General features: G+C 38.8%; 1 protein-coding gene across 7 annotated transcripts in view; it reads right to left on the bottom strand.

The window, feature by feature from the left end:
• The window catches only part of RAPH1 (Ras association (RalGDS/AF-6) and pleckstrin homology domains 1), a 119,722-nt gene that overhangs the window by 61,499 nt on the left and 41,775 nt on the right, over positions 1 to 16,448 (bottom strand). For 4 of the 7 annotated variants that reach the window (XM_027123516.1, XM_027123543.1, XM_027123561.1 and 1 more), the window contains exons 5-6: positions 7,560 to 7,640; positions 2,099 to 2,173 (exon numbers count right to left, since the gene is read on the bottom strand). The exons of 1 other annotated variant lie outside the window; for it this stretch is intronic. In XM_027123516.1, the coding sequence (XP_026979317.1) occupies positions 2,099 to 2,173; positions 7,560 to 7,640 (156 nt within the window). The remainder of the gene's footprint in view (positions 1 to 2,098; positions 2,174 to 7,559; positions 7,641 to 16,448) is intronic. 2 more of the 7 variants (XM_027123519.1, XM_027123525.1) reach the window with 2 other exon arrangements.

Genomic DNA, 16,448 nt, shown 5'->3' with positions numbered 1-16,448 from the left:
GGCCCCGCCTGTGCGTGTAGGTTGCCAGAGGGCGTCTGTTCTTTGCTCAGACAGGACGGGGTTAAAGGAGCCGCTGATTCGGAGGCTCTGGCTCACTCAGGCCGGGGGCGGGGGGGGGGGGGGCACGGAGTGCGGGGCGGGCCTGCGGCGGCAGAGGCCAGCGTGACGTTGCTAGCCTGAGGCGCGCCGTGTGTTCTCCGGGGTGAGTTGTCCCTGGATCCCGGGACCCTGGCAGTGGCGGGCTGCACAGGCTCCCCGTAAGGGGGTGTGGATAGTGACCTGTGTTCACACACAGGCTTCTTGGTGGCGGCAGCAGTGACCTTAGCGTCTCATGTCTGTCTCTGGGCTCTGCACTTTTAGCCGCGGCTCACGCCCGTTTCTGGAGCTCTCTTAAGCAGCGTTCTTAATCCCCTCTCCTCGTGCACCAGGAAAGAAAGAGGGAAGAAAAAGTCTCTTGCCTCTTCGGCAGGTCCAGACTTTTCCCCGGACTCTCTCCCGGCTAGCCGCGGTGCACTAACGCCCTGCAGGCTGTGTTCACGCCGCCAAGCTCAGTCCTCTCCCGGCGCTCCGACAGAAGCCGGAGCCTCAGCTCCCAGCCCCGCCCGCCCCATCGGGCGAGCAGACAAGCCTCTCGGCTGGTGAGTGCCGGTCGGCCCCGATCCTCTGCGCTGGAATCTCTCTGCTTTGCCCTCCGCACCCCTGTTGCTGTGCTCTCTTCCGCGGCTCCGAACCTCCCCCACTCCGCCACCCGCAGTCTCCGCCCGCGAAGGGGCTTCCTAGTGTGTGGACACTTTTTCTCCTTCACAGCTCCTTCCCGCTGGTGCAGGTCCCGTCCCTATCCTTTTGTCTCTGTTTATTCTTTTTTCTTTTGCCCTAACCAGGTACGTGGGGGGGGTTCCTTGCCTTTTGGGAGGTCTGAGGTCTTCTGCCAGCGTTCAGTAGGTGCTCCGTAGGAGTTGTTCCACGCGTAGATGTGTTTCTGGTGTACCTGTGGGGAGGAAGGTGATCTCCGAGTCTTACTCTTCCGCCATCTTCCCGGAAGTCCTATTGCTGATTCTTGAGTCTTCTCTTTGAGCTGTTACTCATGGAGATTTTAATTTTAGCTTTACCATCATCTTTCACAAGTTTATAAAGTTAAGAAGAAATAATTTTTTAAAGTCCGGGAAGATCCCACATGCCGCGGAGCGGCTGGGCCCGTGAGCCATGGCCGCTGAGCCTGCGCGTCCGGAGCCTGTGCCCCGCAACGGGAGAGGCCACAACAGTGAGAGGCCCGCGTACCGCAAAAAAAAAAAAAAAAAAGAAAGAAACCCTCTGATACGATAATAAAAACTTAAGAGACATAAACCATAATTACTTTGTATATTCTTCAGAAACTATCTATAACCAAGTCTGACATGCTTGAATTTAACATTATTTAAATAAAATAACAAAATAAAAACATGACTTGTGAGGAGGTAGAAAGCTGTTCAGCTTCCCTATTCTGTTCTTCCTGAGTTAATGATGACAGTGGCTAAGTGATTTTAAATTGTTGTAAAATGCAAGCCCAATGAAAATCCAGCTGGACTGATTCAAACCATTCTGAGGGCAGAGAACTGAGAAATTTAAATTGCAGCCTTCTCTTCCAATTTGATTAAACTAATGTAAAGTAAGATTCTGTTTATATAAATAAATGTTTAATTAAATGAGGCATTGATAATATAAACAAAAATTAAAAAACAAAGTTTGCTAAAGTACCTCACAGCATGGATGACCATTAGAAGTAAGTTAAAATTAAACAATGATTTCAGACTTCAAAATTAAATACAGTGTTAAACTAGAAAAAGTGCCAACACACTTGGGCAGGCTGTCAGGTATTTACGAAAGTTAAAAACTAGTGAAAAATTACTGAAAATATTTTCTACTCTCAGTATTTTCTGATAGTTATTAAGATCAGTAAATAATTACCTTCAGTAAGAGAAAAAAATACCTCTATTAAGAACAAAGGTGCAAAAATAAGAAAGCACAACCTGAGAAATCTGAGAGCACAGTCAAAAACAGAAATTACATTCTACCTATAAGGCAATAAATATTTACATGCAGGTGGAAGAAGAAGTATCACCTTGGTCAGCAAATGAGAAGGTTTTCCTGCAATGTTTCTCAGAAGAAGGGAGGTTTCCCTGTCCAGATAGGAGTGCTTGTGCAGGAAAAGAGAGAGGAAAACAAACAAACAAAAAAGGCAAAAGAAGTCAGTGGAGGTTTTATGTGTTTAAAATATAACGTTGACAAAGCAAGAATGATTCTCTACCATTAATTTCATATTTTACCTAAACTCAATGAAATATGACCAAATTTAAAAAAAGAAAAAGAAAAGGAGGGGGAGGGAAAGATACCACCTTTGCCAGCAGGCATGCCCTAGCCCACTCCTGCTGACCCCTCAGCTCTGGGAAAATGGATCACACCCTGCAAAGATCACAGAGCAATTTGTCTTTTAGGGCTGTGCTTCTGAGTGCTGTGCACACAGCACAAATAAACAGGTGTCAAAGACGAATGACTATCCCTATTCCTTCCTCAGTTTTAAAACTTTTGCAAGTATTTCTGACCAAATCAATGATAGCCACACCAAGAGGAAAAATGTCCATAAATATTTTGCCTAATGTTATCACGTGTTTTCAGTAAAATTTTATTAATTCACTCATTATATCAGTATTAACAGTACTGTGTTGCCCAAGTAAAGGACTTGTATAGCAAATGAATGATATAAACAAAATATTATGAAGTGTTTTCCCTTAAGTTGGTTAAATGAATTCAATTAGTATATTTTCATAAAAATGATTTGTGAATAACATAGTCCCTAACTGTCCTCTTCCCCCTTAAAACCTTTTTAGTAAGGTTGTAAACATTGTAAGTTATGCTTTTGCAACTGTATTTATTAAACTCATATAGTATAAATTGCTGCTGTTTTGATATATGTGTAATTCAGACTTGCTTATCCCTAAATAATTCTAAGTTAGTATTTATTTTTTAATGTTATGTAGTTACTAACCACCATTTAAAACAATGCATGGCACAGCTGAGTAGAGTTATAGAAAGTATTCTATAATATTATATTTTATAAATCTAAGTATATATCAAGTTATTCTTGAGGAACAAATTTTTTGGAGAGAAATACTAGAACAGCACCTACTCTCATAAAGTTCATTGTCACAGATAACAAGATACACAACTTCAAAATTAAAACACTGTTACAGAAAGTAATATTAACTTAATCTTTGCTCATATCTGCACTATGTTGTGTTGGGTTTGCTATATTGTATGTCACTGCCTGTATTTTTTTTTTAGCTTTTAGTTCAAGATGAACCTTACAAGCATACCTGCCCCTTTCACCTACTCCTGGGGGGGAAAAAAACAAAAAACAAAACAAACAAACAAAAAAACCCTAAGGGCTTCCCTGGTGGTGCAGTGGTTGGGAGTCTGCCTGCCGATGCAGGGGACACGGGTTCGTGCCCCGGTCCGGGAAGATCCCACATGCCGCGGAGTGGCTGGGCCCGTGAGCCGTGGCCGCTGAGCCTGCGCGTCCGGAGCCTGTGCTCCGCAACGGGAGAGGCCCCAACAGTGAGAGGCCCGTGTACAGCAAAAACAAAAAAAAACAAAACAAACAAGAAAAAAAACACTAAAAAAAAAAAAACCCTAAGATTTAAAACAAAAACTGGACGTTTTCATCAATATTAGCACTAAAAGGTCAAACAATAATAAGAATGGAGAAAATTATCTCTAGGTCCTCATTTACCTAGATGGTATAATCCCCTGAAGGTAAAGATTAGTTGGCTCACCTATAAAAACGCCAGGTTAAGCAGAAGTTTCTGAAAATTGAATTTAATTTGAGGTTAGCAATCAGCTAAGACCAGGAAGAAAACTGAGGACAATTAAAAAGAGCAACTATAACTTTCATTGCTCTTATTCTCATTCATTTTTTGTTATTCATATATAATGGGAAAAACGTATTCTTACGTAATTATGTAGAACATATAGAAAATAATTTCTTGAAAACCTAGTCCTATCTGTCTTACTCATAAAAGTTACTTTCTCAGATAAAGATCCCCCAAATGAGTAGAATATCTATATTCAGATAATTATTTTTCAAATTAAAAAAAAATTCTGCTTGAGGCCATCGAAACAAACTATTCTTTGGTAAATATAATTCTAGACATTAAATTCAAGTTTAAACTTAAAAAAAAAGATCTTACAAAATTTAGTCAGTCTTCAAACTCAAATCACCTCAAGACTTCAAATCACTAAAAAAATCTATATCTGATCAGTAAGAAACAATATTATCTAACTGTATTTGTTTAAAGACCCAGAAGTAGAAGTTACTGATTTTAAAATACTGAAAGGTTTAAATACCTTAAAATAAAAAGAGGATAATCATTAATGGTTGTTGACCCCCAAAAACACCACATCTAAAAAAATGAGACTACAAGCAGTAGCTGAACAAGATCATAACCCCTTTGTGTTTGGGACAGTCACTCAGCCATGCACTGCTTCACCACTGGCCAGGGCTCCACGTTCCCTCTAAGCCACAAGTATTTGTAGCAGAAAAAAATGAAAATCTAGAAACCACAAGCAGCTAACACCTTCCTTCAATAAATGCCTTATCTTCCTTCCCCTACTGGCGCCCGTCACACAGTGCTCTAGAATTGCTCAGGAGGGAGGTGCTGGTGGCCGAGAACTGGTTACTGGAGAAAGATGCGAGAGGGATGAGGAGAGTGGAGTGCAGGTGGAGGACTGAGAAAAGCGAAAGACACAGTGTTCTGGGCACACTGTTAAGTCAGCCTCAGTCTTGGTACACGTGGCTCATAACAAAAATGCACATAGCTTCATTTAAATAGGGCCTTCTTATATTTTCTTTCATTTACCACTAACAACACAAAGTCAATAGCCTATTTTTAATCCATTTCACTGGTGTATTAGCCCATTTTCTCTCTCTCGTCTATTTCCCTCCTTTTTTCATTTATTCACTATTTATTCAGCGTTGAACCTGGAACCATGCCAGGCACTGGAGATGCAAAGGCACTCCCTGCTCTCACAGAGTTTAGAGTCTAATAGGGAGATAACTGACAACTGTAATACAGTATGTTAAGTGGTATAGGAGCAAGTAAGAGGTAGAGGCAGTGTCTAAACCCAAATTAGGGGCTCAGCAAAGTATTTCTGAAAAGGCCTAGAGTCCTGGAGGATGAGTAGGAGGCAGCTGTGGGTGGGGTGGAGGGTAGAGACAGAGCAAAGGGAGATATCAGTGGCTCTCAACTTGGGTGGTGCTTCCCTCAAGGAGGCATTTCATAAAAAGCTGGGGCTATTTTGGGCTGTCACAATGAGGAGGAGGGGGGCATTACTGGTATTTATGAGGAGGGAAGTCAGAAATGCTAGATGCCCTGCAAGCACGGAACAATGTCATATAATAACAAGTCCCACATCACACATGAATTTTTAATGTCCTTATTATAGATGGGAATTCCTGTTGATAACAATCTGAGTTTAGAACTCAGTAACTCCATTTTACACATAAGAACAAAGTATTTCTATATAATTTTGATATTCAGTGACTCTTCCAGGAATGCTATTTACCATGTAAAATAAATTGAGGGAAGCCTGCACTTAATTCCCGTTCAACATTTACCAAGAATTATTCATTATGTTGGAAAATCATCTCACCAATGGAAACCCAGCTTGAAGTAAGATTTGCCAATATGAGAACTGGTATTATCAGTGTGCACTCTGTCACATGCAAATAAATGACAGGAGAGAGCTGATATTCCTTTTAACAGAATTAAGAACCAGATACTGTTAAATTAATGAAAAGACATGAAAGGCAGGAATTTCACTGAGTTTCATTAACACAGATTATTTTAAAATATTTCAATTACTCTATCTTTCAGAATTATTTAAAATATAGCACAATGAGAAATCTGTAATGTAAAAAGTCAAATATAAAAATCATTTTATCACTACCTCATCCCACACTACAAGGCAGGGAATAATTTTGTCACTACAATTATAAATAAGCATCATCTTATTTGCAAGAATTTTGTACTTCACCATTTTCTTTTCTTTGGCAATCTATAAATTGTGTCAGCACATTATCCCTACTTCATTTAAGGTTATTTCCCTTTTTAAAATTACCATATACAGGAACGTTTTGTCTGCTATTATGTGCCATGACATGTTTTAATTCTGGGTCCACCCATATTTCTGCTTTGTTTTTCCTAGAAAAATGACTTCTGATCTCACTTTTCTTAAATCCAAAGTTATTAATTATAAATAAGTATAGGATTTGACTATTTCATTGTGTCTTTTAGTACAGTTTTTAAATGGCCAATAATTTAAAACCTGAAAGATACATTATAATATTATAAATTATTTTTGGCTATTTCTCCTTCATACTAGGTGTTAGCATTAAATTCACTAAAAAAACAAAAACAAAAACAGGTATGTAGGTAAGTTATATTATCTATGAATTTCATTCGGGATAGTAAAAGTATTGCTATAAATTATCTGTTATAAAATAGGGGTACTGGGACTGAAAGGACTGAGAACTGCTGCCTGGGCGGAAGAGACAAGTAGATGACAATGCAAATATTACAGTACGAGGGGCTGATGCTTAAGAATGTAGGGGAGGGGCCAAAGGTAAGCTTGGAGAAGTGTTTTTCACTAAGCAGGATATAACCCATTAGTGGGTTGTGGAATCAATTCACTGGGTTACTACCAGTATTTTTAAAGGACAGGAAGGAAGGGAGGGAGGGAGGAAGGGAAGGAGGGGAGAAGGGAAGGTCAGAGGGAATCTGATTCAACTGCGTGCGGGTCAGGGACTTTTTTTTTTTTTTTTTAATGCTTCATAGATGACTCTGAAGCAGCACTGTCTAATGGAAATATAATATGAACTACAAATGTAATTTAAAGTTTTCTAATAACCACTTTTTTAAAAAAGTAAAAAGAAAATGATGAAATAAACTAATATTAGCATCTTTTATTTTACATTCTTTTTTTCATACTAAGTCTTCAAAATCCAGTATGTGTTTTTATCTTTATAGCACATCTCAATTTGGATTAACATTTGAAGTGCTTAATAGCCTCTTGTGGCTAGTGGCTACCGTATGGAACAGCGCAGCTCTGAAGCATCCAGGTGTGTCAACCACTGACCAGAGGATACATTTTTGAAGAAATTAGGTTTTCTGTTAAGCATCAGTGCAGAAGAGTCATTACACTTGATATCCCCCTTCTGAAGAACAGCCAAATTTAGCAATATCTTGAGAAATTTACAGAAGCCCTTAGCTTAATAAAAAAGGTTCTGATATAAAATTTCTCTATACCAGATATACAACCACCAACATACTCTTACCATGAGTTTTAACATTCAATAATACTGTATCATACAGTTGCTCATTTGTTTCTGCTTATTTATTAAGCTTTGTTTGTGTTCAAAAAATTGAGATATATGACAAGGTTTCACCATCAGGAGTTGTAGAGAATGCATTCCTCTTTGCTAATAAAATTTGAGTAGTCCCAATGGACATGTTTACAGAACTTACAGGTGTCAGCTCAGCCTGTTCTTCTGTGAAGTCAATATGACGCTTGGCCTGCTTGCTGGGACATCTCAGAGAAATAGCATGCTGTGAAAATGCAGGAAGGAAGAAAATGATAGGTAAAGGAGGTGGAAAAGGGCAGTTCTCATTATCATGCAGAAAGAGAAAAAGATCACTGAAATGAATCATTGAAACAAAATAGTAATGAAAAGTTGCATGCACCTCATTATACTGTGCAAAAATAGAAAAGGTAAGAACCAGATGATCCTAACCCTTGGTAATTTAAGGATAACCTCACTCTCCTTCTGGACAGTAGAGCTCTATCGGAGAACTACACAGATAGAGTGTGTCCAGTACCAATTCATACTGAACCCCAACTGGGCCTTAACTGTTCTTTAGCAGTACTCTTAATCTTTTCTCCTCTCTCTAAGTCATTCCCTCTAAGCTTGTTCTTAGAGGGAACAAGTAGTTTCCAAGTTCTTCAACTTCCTGGTTTCATCCTTCAACCTCTCCCTATGACCTCACTTCCTTCCATTTCTAAGAAAATCGCATCTATCATGAGGATCTTCATCCCTAAAATGTATCCTACAACTACACCCATATTCTCATCCTTCTCTCCACTTCTATATGAGTAAATACCCTTTTTTCCCCTCCAAAGCTAACCATGTCCTAGATCCTACTCATTCCCCTTCTAATATCTCAGTCTCTGATACTCAACTGGTCTAGCTTACTGGGGCTGAGAAGGACAGAAAAACATTCAATTCTTCTGGGTACCCTCCTCTTGTTAAACTATTATTTTTTACTTTCATTATTTTTTACTTTTGAATTCAGCTACGGTGTACCTCTTGCACTTATCCCTTAATTCCCTGCAATCTAGCATCCACCTTTCTTCTCCAAAGTCTTCATCCTTTGAGTTGTAATGCATTCTGTTATTCATTCTCAAAGTCATCAATGACCTTTTAACCAAGGTTTCTGTCTTTCCTATCATAGTACTTTACTCACTGTACTAAAATTGCTTCTTTGGTTGTCTGTATTGACACCCCTTTCCTCAGACAATAAATTATAATCTCCTAAGGACGTTGTGTATTATGTTCATAGTTTTATCCCTTACAGCCCGTCACAGTGTCTAGGTGCTCCAATATTTATGGAATGTATGAATAACTATTACTTCTTGGCCTTCATGCCACTTGCTTGGCCAGATCAAGACTGTTTTTGCTTTCCCCTCTATACATTTTCTCAGTCAACATATCCTATAGCACTGTGTCAATCACTGCATCAATGGGAGGCCTATCAAATCTATAATGCCATTATCCTCATTTTTAGGAAATAAGGACTTAAGTATTAAGGGCTAAAAAGGCATGATAAATGCAACCAACTCTCAAATGGTTCAGGAAAAAAATGTATATACATAAAAAATAAAGTGTGGCAAAACGTTAAAAATTAGTGAACATGAGTAAAGAGTTTCGTGAGTTCTTTGTACTATTCTTTCAAATTTTTGTAAATTTGACATTATTTCAAAATAAAAAGTTTAAAAAATATATATTCTCTCTAGGCTCAATCTCACACAAGCTCCCATCATATTTCTAAACACTTATTGGTTAGTTAAAAAAAATCACAATCCAAGGTGTTCAACAAGAGATGGCTGCCTATATGCCATGTTAAACAGTATGATGGAACCATTATATTATTAAAATTCAACATATCCTTACCAAAAATGAATATACATATGGGAAGTAACAAAGACAATAGAAAACAGTACATATGCAAACAAAGATTAAATGTTGTTATCTTAATAAAGATGAAAAGGGATTATGCAATGATAGAAATCATTTCTTTAACGTTAAATAGGTTCCATTTCCATAAAATATTTAAATACTACAAAAAATACTACTACTATTTACATACTTTTTTTTGGTAGTATTTTTATCTTTTCTTCATCACTACTTTCATAAATCTAAAAGCTGTGCTCAAAACACATACAAGAAGTGAATGTGAAGGTCAATTCTGCACACAAACTTTGCTCCATACCTTCTCAGTTTCAAAATCTTTCATTTGTTATAAAGCTATCACGTTCTCTATCAATCTCTCAAAAACTCTCCACAAATCTCTGCAAAGCAAGTTATGGATCACTGCTTTCTTGAACTGAATCTGTAACGTGTTAAAAGTACCATTTACGAGCCAGAATTTTGTGGGGGGAGGATGTATAGAGAAGCACTGATCTGAACACAGGAGCCCACCCATAATCAAGAAATGACCTTCTACCAAAACCATGGTTACAAAATAAAACACTTCGTTTTGGTAGCGTACACCTTAGATAACAACTGGAGGAGAGTGGAGGTTTGTGAACACACATTAATGCTTCAATAAAACGTTCATCATCTCTTACTGATATGTGTATATGCTCTTCGCAAATCTTAAAAATAAATATAGCATGATGGTTAAGAATCCAGACCCTGCGGCCAGAGGGCCTGTTTCAAGCCCCAGCTCAGTCGTTTCCTGGCAATGTGACTCTGGGCTTATTATTTAACCTGTTTCCTCATGTGTAAAATGGTGTAATGACAGCATTTATCTCCAAAAGTTGCTATAAACATTAATGAGTAATAATTACATTACTATTATATCAAAAGTGGGAAACCACCAGCCATCATCTGAATTTTATTTAAGCCTCAATTCATTTAGATTAGAGCTAGCTTATAGCTGTTAAATTTTAACAATATATTCGGGAATATACTAAAACACCACAAGATGGGGATGTTGCTGCATAAATCTCTTTGCCTTTTTTCTACTGCCCATGTAGTTCTGTCTCTAGGTCTGGATCTGAGAAGCACTGGCCAGTCTAGCCTTGTCTTGATCCTCCTTCAATTCTGTGATGAAACAGCAAGGTATTGCTGACTGTCTGGGTTCAAACCCTTGGGAAAGTTATTTAGTCACTCTGCCTTAGTTCCTTTCATTGTAAAATAGAGGTAATGGTACCTATTCCACAAGGCACTGTACAGATTCAGTGTGTTAGGCATGTAAAGCACAATGCCCAACACAGAATAAGCACTCAATATAGTAGCTGATATTATTTTCTCTTTTCCTCCCTCTTCCGTTTATTCCTCTCCTAGATATGTAACTGGCCATTATATAGCCAGTATAAGGTCCTTTACCAGCTCTCCCAACACAAAGCAAAACAGAAAAGAAAAACAAAACAGACCTAAAACCAAATAAAGATGCGTTTTCACTTCCTCAAGGAAACACTGCATATATTTCTAAGAAACCCACCCAATAAGGATCAGGGCATATATGCCAGTGTTGACTGGGTGGTGTGTCTGAAAAGTGTCTATGAGTGATGACCAGGCTTTTCCCCTGGCTTTCACCAATCTTCAGTTCTTCTTTCATCTGATACCTATTCCTTTTATTAATCTCACTAGGCCAGTGAAATCTAGAATTGAACACCAAGTTGGTACACGTGAATAAATTTCAGTGAGATGTAGCAACATAGCCACTAGAATTTTAGGCGAAATGTAGCTGTAATAATTAATAACCCCAATCTTTTAGATATGTAGGCCTCTTAAAGTTTCAGAAAGCCCTGTGCTCCCACCTGGTTAATACTTCAGAGCAAAAGGCTGTTTTCTAAGAATAATTTGGGACTTCAATGCCAATGCTACCTGATAGTACAACACAATTGCTGTTTTCTTTCCAATACCTCAAAATTTCTGCACACATTAATTCCTGAAATAGTTCGGGAAAGTAAAAGAAGTAAAGGAATTGCCCTGAAGCTATGATATGCTGTGTTGCATATCACAAGTTATAATGGTGTATCCATGAAATATTTCATTTAAAAAACCCTATGTACATAAGGAAAAAATATATAACACTGAAAAGTTTTAGTAGCTCAGATATTTAGGGAATTTTTCCTATCAAAATATTTATAATACGATCATCAAATATTCTTAAAGATTCAGCAAAACTTTTTGAATCTACCATAAACTTCAGTAAAAGCTTCTAAAAGTATTTTCACTTTAAAAACACATTTATGTGTATAAAATGCCAAATTCAGAGGAATCATTCCCTTAAATCCCACCAGAAAATAAATATACAGGTATATTTTAGCACTAACCTTTTATCAGTAGACCCTACTTTATATAAAATTTATAACATGAAATTACTATTTAAATTTGAAAACTGCTGTCTTATTAAAAATTGTTTTATCAGTTAATGTGAATAAAAGTACCAGCAAGTCAGCTGCAACATTTATTTCACATTGCTTTAGATATAAACAGCCCTAATTTACTTCAACTACAATGAATTCTAATTTTAAAAACTTAGCAAATGAACATTACTGATGGATTTTATAAGAATACTAACTAAAATTATTCTGTAATTCATTTTTACGTTTATCCATGGAAAATATTTTTATGCTTAAAGCATTCTTTAACATTCAGGGAATAATCATTTTTGATAATCAGCTTCACTTTATTTTTAAGATACTGATAAAAGTTGGGAGGCAAATGTAGTTTTGGAATTCAAATATAGACTTCCCAGTTATTTGACCTACTTAATCTCTTCTTTGGAATAATGCCCGGGATAGCGGGAAGCTTAAATGAAATAAACATATGTGAAGTGCCTGGAAGCACAGTATTTCAACAAAAGTCAAGAAAGAGAAAGGAGGGGAAAAAGACATACTCTCCCTGATGTGAAATTATACTGTGCCTATCCCTGCTGGCTTCAGAGAGCAAGGAGGCAGAAAGATAAGCCACAGAATTATTTATTTTTGAATGGGCAGTTTGAATACCCACATCCTCAAGACGAAATAGTACCAATCTCAAATTGATTTTTCCAACTGGTATTTGTATCACCAAACTTCAGTGCAAGTAACTATTCTGTCCTAGGTTTCTTAAAACAGGTATAATTACTTCCTCTAAAGAACTTAGTGGGGTCTAAAAAAAAAGTTTCACTATCAGAATTTTCACATATTACTTCACTCATGGCACTCCGCCCACTATCTTGAAAGAAAATAATTGCTGATAATTTTAGAGTGCAAGACTTCTAGACAAAGATGGATTGAACATGTGCATATATTTAAATGCTCATTCAAATATCTGACTGCTTCTTACGAGCCAAATAATGTTCTAGGTGCTAAAGACACATCAGGAATCAAAGAAATTTTTCAAAAATTTCCTCTCCTCCTGGACCTCACATTCAAGTGGGAGAAGACAGATGAGCAAAATAAAAGAAGTAAAGGACTTCCCTGGTGGCACAGTAGTTAAGAATCCACCTGCCAATGCAGGGGGCACGTGTTCAAGCCCTGGTCTGGGAAGATCCCACATGCCGCGCAACAACTAAGCCCATGCGCCACAACTACTGAGCCTGTGCTCTAGAACCCGCGAGCCACAACTACTGAGCCTGCGTGCCACAACTACCGAAGTCCGTGGCCCTAGAGCACGTGCTCCACAACGAGAAGACACTGCAATGAGAAGCCTGCGCACCGCAATGAAGAGTAGCCCCTGCTCGCCGCAACTAGAGAAAGCCTGCATGCAGCAATGAAGACCCACCGCAGCCAAACATACATACATACACACATAAATAAATAAATTTATTTTTTAAAAAAGTAAAATATATAGTATTTTAAATGGTGATAAAATAAAGAGAAATATAAAGCAGAAAAGGGAGATAAAAAGTATCACAGGGCAGAGGAAGAGGAGTTCAATTTTAAAATAGGGTGATCACAGAAGGCCTCACTGGGAAAGTGACTTTTGAGCAAATCCCTAAAGGTAGTAAAGGGGTACTATCACAGGGAAGGGCATCCAGGCAGGGGGACAAACGAAAAGGCTCTGAGGCAAGCTCTGACTTCTGGCAACGAACAACTGGGAGGCAGTATGGCTGACAGAGTAAGGGAGGGAGGAAAGAAAGGAATACAGGAGCAGGCAACAGGAAAGCAGATCTGGTAAGGCCCTGCAGGCCACTGTAGGGATTTTGGTTTTATACTGCGTAAGATACAAAGCCTTTGGGTTTGAAAGGAGGAGGGGCAAGATCTGACTTACCTTTAATAGGACCATTCTGGCTGACATGTGGATAACAGACTGTTAAGGGAACAGTGAACACACAAGACTCATCGGGAGGCTACTGCAAAAATCTATATCAAGACAGGGTTGGCTTGGTGGCAGTGAAGGTGGTGAGAAGTGATCAAATTCTGGATATAATCTGAAGTTAAGGCAACAGAACTGGCTGCTGGATTGGAAGCAGGGTGGGGAAAAAAAAAAGAGAAGGAGATAAAGACTCCAAGGGTTTTGCTTGATGAACTGGAAGGACAGAATAGCCATTAACTGAGATGGAGAAGACTGCAGGAGGAATAAGTCTGGGAGAAAAAAATCAGGGCTTCAGTTTTAGAGCAGTTAAATCTGAGTTACCTATTAGATAACCAAATAGAGATACTGATTAGAAATAGGATGCATGAGCCTGGAGTTCAAGGGAGAGGCACTGGCTAAAGAAACCTGTATTCCCTTGAATCTAAGATGATTTAGTGCTGGTATTTCTTGATCTTTATCAGAAACTGTCAACAGACAGCTTCACACAACACAGTGTAATTGCCATCTTGCTGACAGTGAGTGACCGATGCCACCTGCTTTAGAACATGGCTCCTCAATCTTGGCACTATTTTGGGTCAGATACTTGTTTGCTGTGGAGGCTGTCCTGTGCATTGCAGGATTTTAGCAGCACCCCTGGCCCCTACCCACCAGATGCCAGGAGCACCCTTCTATCACTGACAGCCAAAAACGCCCTCTGGGGGACAAAATAGCTCCCAGTTGAGAACCATTGTTTTTAGAGGAACTAAGATGTAGGGGGGGAAATGTGCCTTAAATAAATGATAGGGTATTAAAATTTGGGAGTTGTCAGTGTGTAAGATCACAAAAGGAGTAGATACAGATAGAAAGGTAGTCTGAGGACTGCACCTTGGGGCACTCCAAGGTCAAGAGACAGTAGACATGAAAAGGAGACTGTGAATGGCCAATGAGGTAGTTCCAATCCCTCCCCAAATCTCACTAAAACATAGATAAAGGGTTTGGTTGTTGCTGCTGTTTTAAAGACAAACTCATAAGAAGACATGACAAAAATTTGGACGCCAGAAAGCATATGGCTGAGTGGTAAAAAAAACACTCAGCAGGCCCAAGGAAAGCTGAATGCTAAGCCAGCACTGGAGAAAAGCAGAGGAGCACCCCAGTTTACATTCTGTAGCCTCAAATGACTCCAGAATCAGCAGAAGTGAATGAACGTGGGACTAAAAGCAGGACTGGTTGAAAGCATATTTAAGAAAGCAGTTAATTCCCAGATTTCCTCCTTTCCTGCCACCAGCAGCAGTCTCAGGTTCAGACCGATATTCATTCATAGGACCCCAAAGACCACAGCTTGGCACCAGGTTTTAGTTCTGCAGAAAGACAAAGACAAAGACAGCATGCTAGCATGAGGCACGCTATCTTCAGAAGGGGTTTATACAGCCCACCAGGGGCCTTTTTTGGACCCTGTAAGAGAAAGAGATCATGTGAATAAGTACAGAAATCACCCTGGCTTAGGGAAACTCCATGCTCCACAGGAACCAGGAGCATATTTTAACAGCCAATGAGTGTAGGTTCCAGGGCCCCTGGAGGGATATGTTCATGCTCACCTACAAGAGTCACACATTGCACAACAGGAGTCAAGTTCAGTGTCTTTTCACAGGCTTCTATAGTTCACTCACAGTCTTCCTGATCCATATGCACTCACCAATCAGCATCAATTTACAATAAACAATATTACCTGGATACGTTATATATTCATTAATCAAGTTTCTAGTAAAGAATGCCAGGAGAAGGAAAATCCAAGGTCATTTCCCATGAAAAAAAGGGCTCAGACCTGCTATTATTAACCCTTTCTACTTACACAGTGATTCTCAAATGGGGGCGATTTTGCCTCACAGGGAACACACAGCAATGTCTCGAGACATTTCTAGTTGTCACAACTGGAGGGATGTATGTAGTACTGGCACCTAGTGGGTAGATGCCAGGGATGCTGCTAAACATCTTACAATGCACAGGATAGCTCCCACAACAAAGAATTATGTAGCCCAGATGTCGATAGCCTTGACTTGAAAGGATTAAATGGAAGGTTGTGTTAAGGACCATTCCACATCCCATGCCTTCTTTCCCAAATGAGTGCTAAAGCATTGGCAGCCAAGCATATGCCCTCCATGCAGGGGATTGGAAGAATCTTCTCTGGAGAAGCTTACCGACCTGAGAGAAAAGACCTAAGAATGATACTAGAATAAAGACTACAAAAGACAAAGAAGAACTTTAAGAAGATGAAATTAATAGAACACCAATTTTGTTCAAACCAAGTAAGAGATTTAATCAACTGGGAGAAAGTTTGGAGTAGAAATAGTGATAAACATACAAAAAGCTATTTTGAAATCTAAAGACAATTCTTAATTCCAGGAAAAGCAAAAGGTAATGTTCCCAAAAGGAAATGTAACAGAAGTATATACAGTTTAGCAGTAAATTGCATGTATACAGTCATGATAATATAAACACTGAATAGTTACCCAACCAAAATATATTCGAAGGATGGGGGAACGGGAGGGGAGAAAAGAGGGGAACTGTCTAAGGAGCACTATATCCTAATTTCCAAAGTGAGAAGACAGTAGGGAATACATACAACTGAAAAAAAATCAAGAAATAGCGATATACTTACAGATTTAATGATAGGTAAATACACTAAGAATCAGCTGAAAGAGTAGAAAGCACTTACCTCTGCAAGCAGAATACAGGGTGCATGAGTGTGTGTGTGCACGTGTAGCAAAGTTTTTTTGGTAACAAGTCTCTTTAGAACTATATGACTGTTTTTTAAATTAATTAATTTATTTTTTTTTTAATTTTTGGC

Source organism: Aethalodelphis obliquidens, unplaced genomic scaffold, assembly GCF_003676395.1.
Source record: "Aethalodelphis obliquidens isolate GAN/ISIS:26980383/991018 unplaced genomic scaffold, ASM367639v1 scaffold2, whole genome shotgun sequence".
NCBI classification, from domain to species: domain Eukaryota; kingdom Metazoa; phylum Chordata; class Mammalia; order Artiodactyla; family Delphinidae; genus Aethalodelphis; species Aethalodelphis obliquidens.
This window is presented reverse-complemented; position numbering and strand designations above follow the sequence as displayed.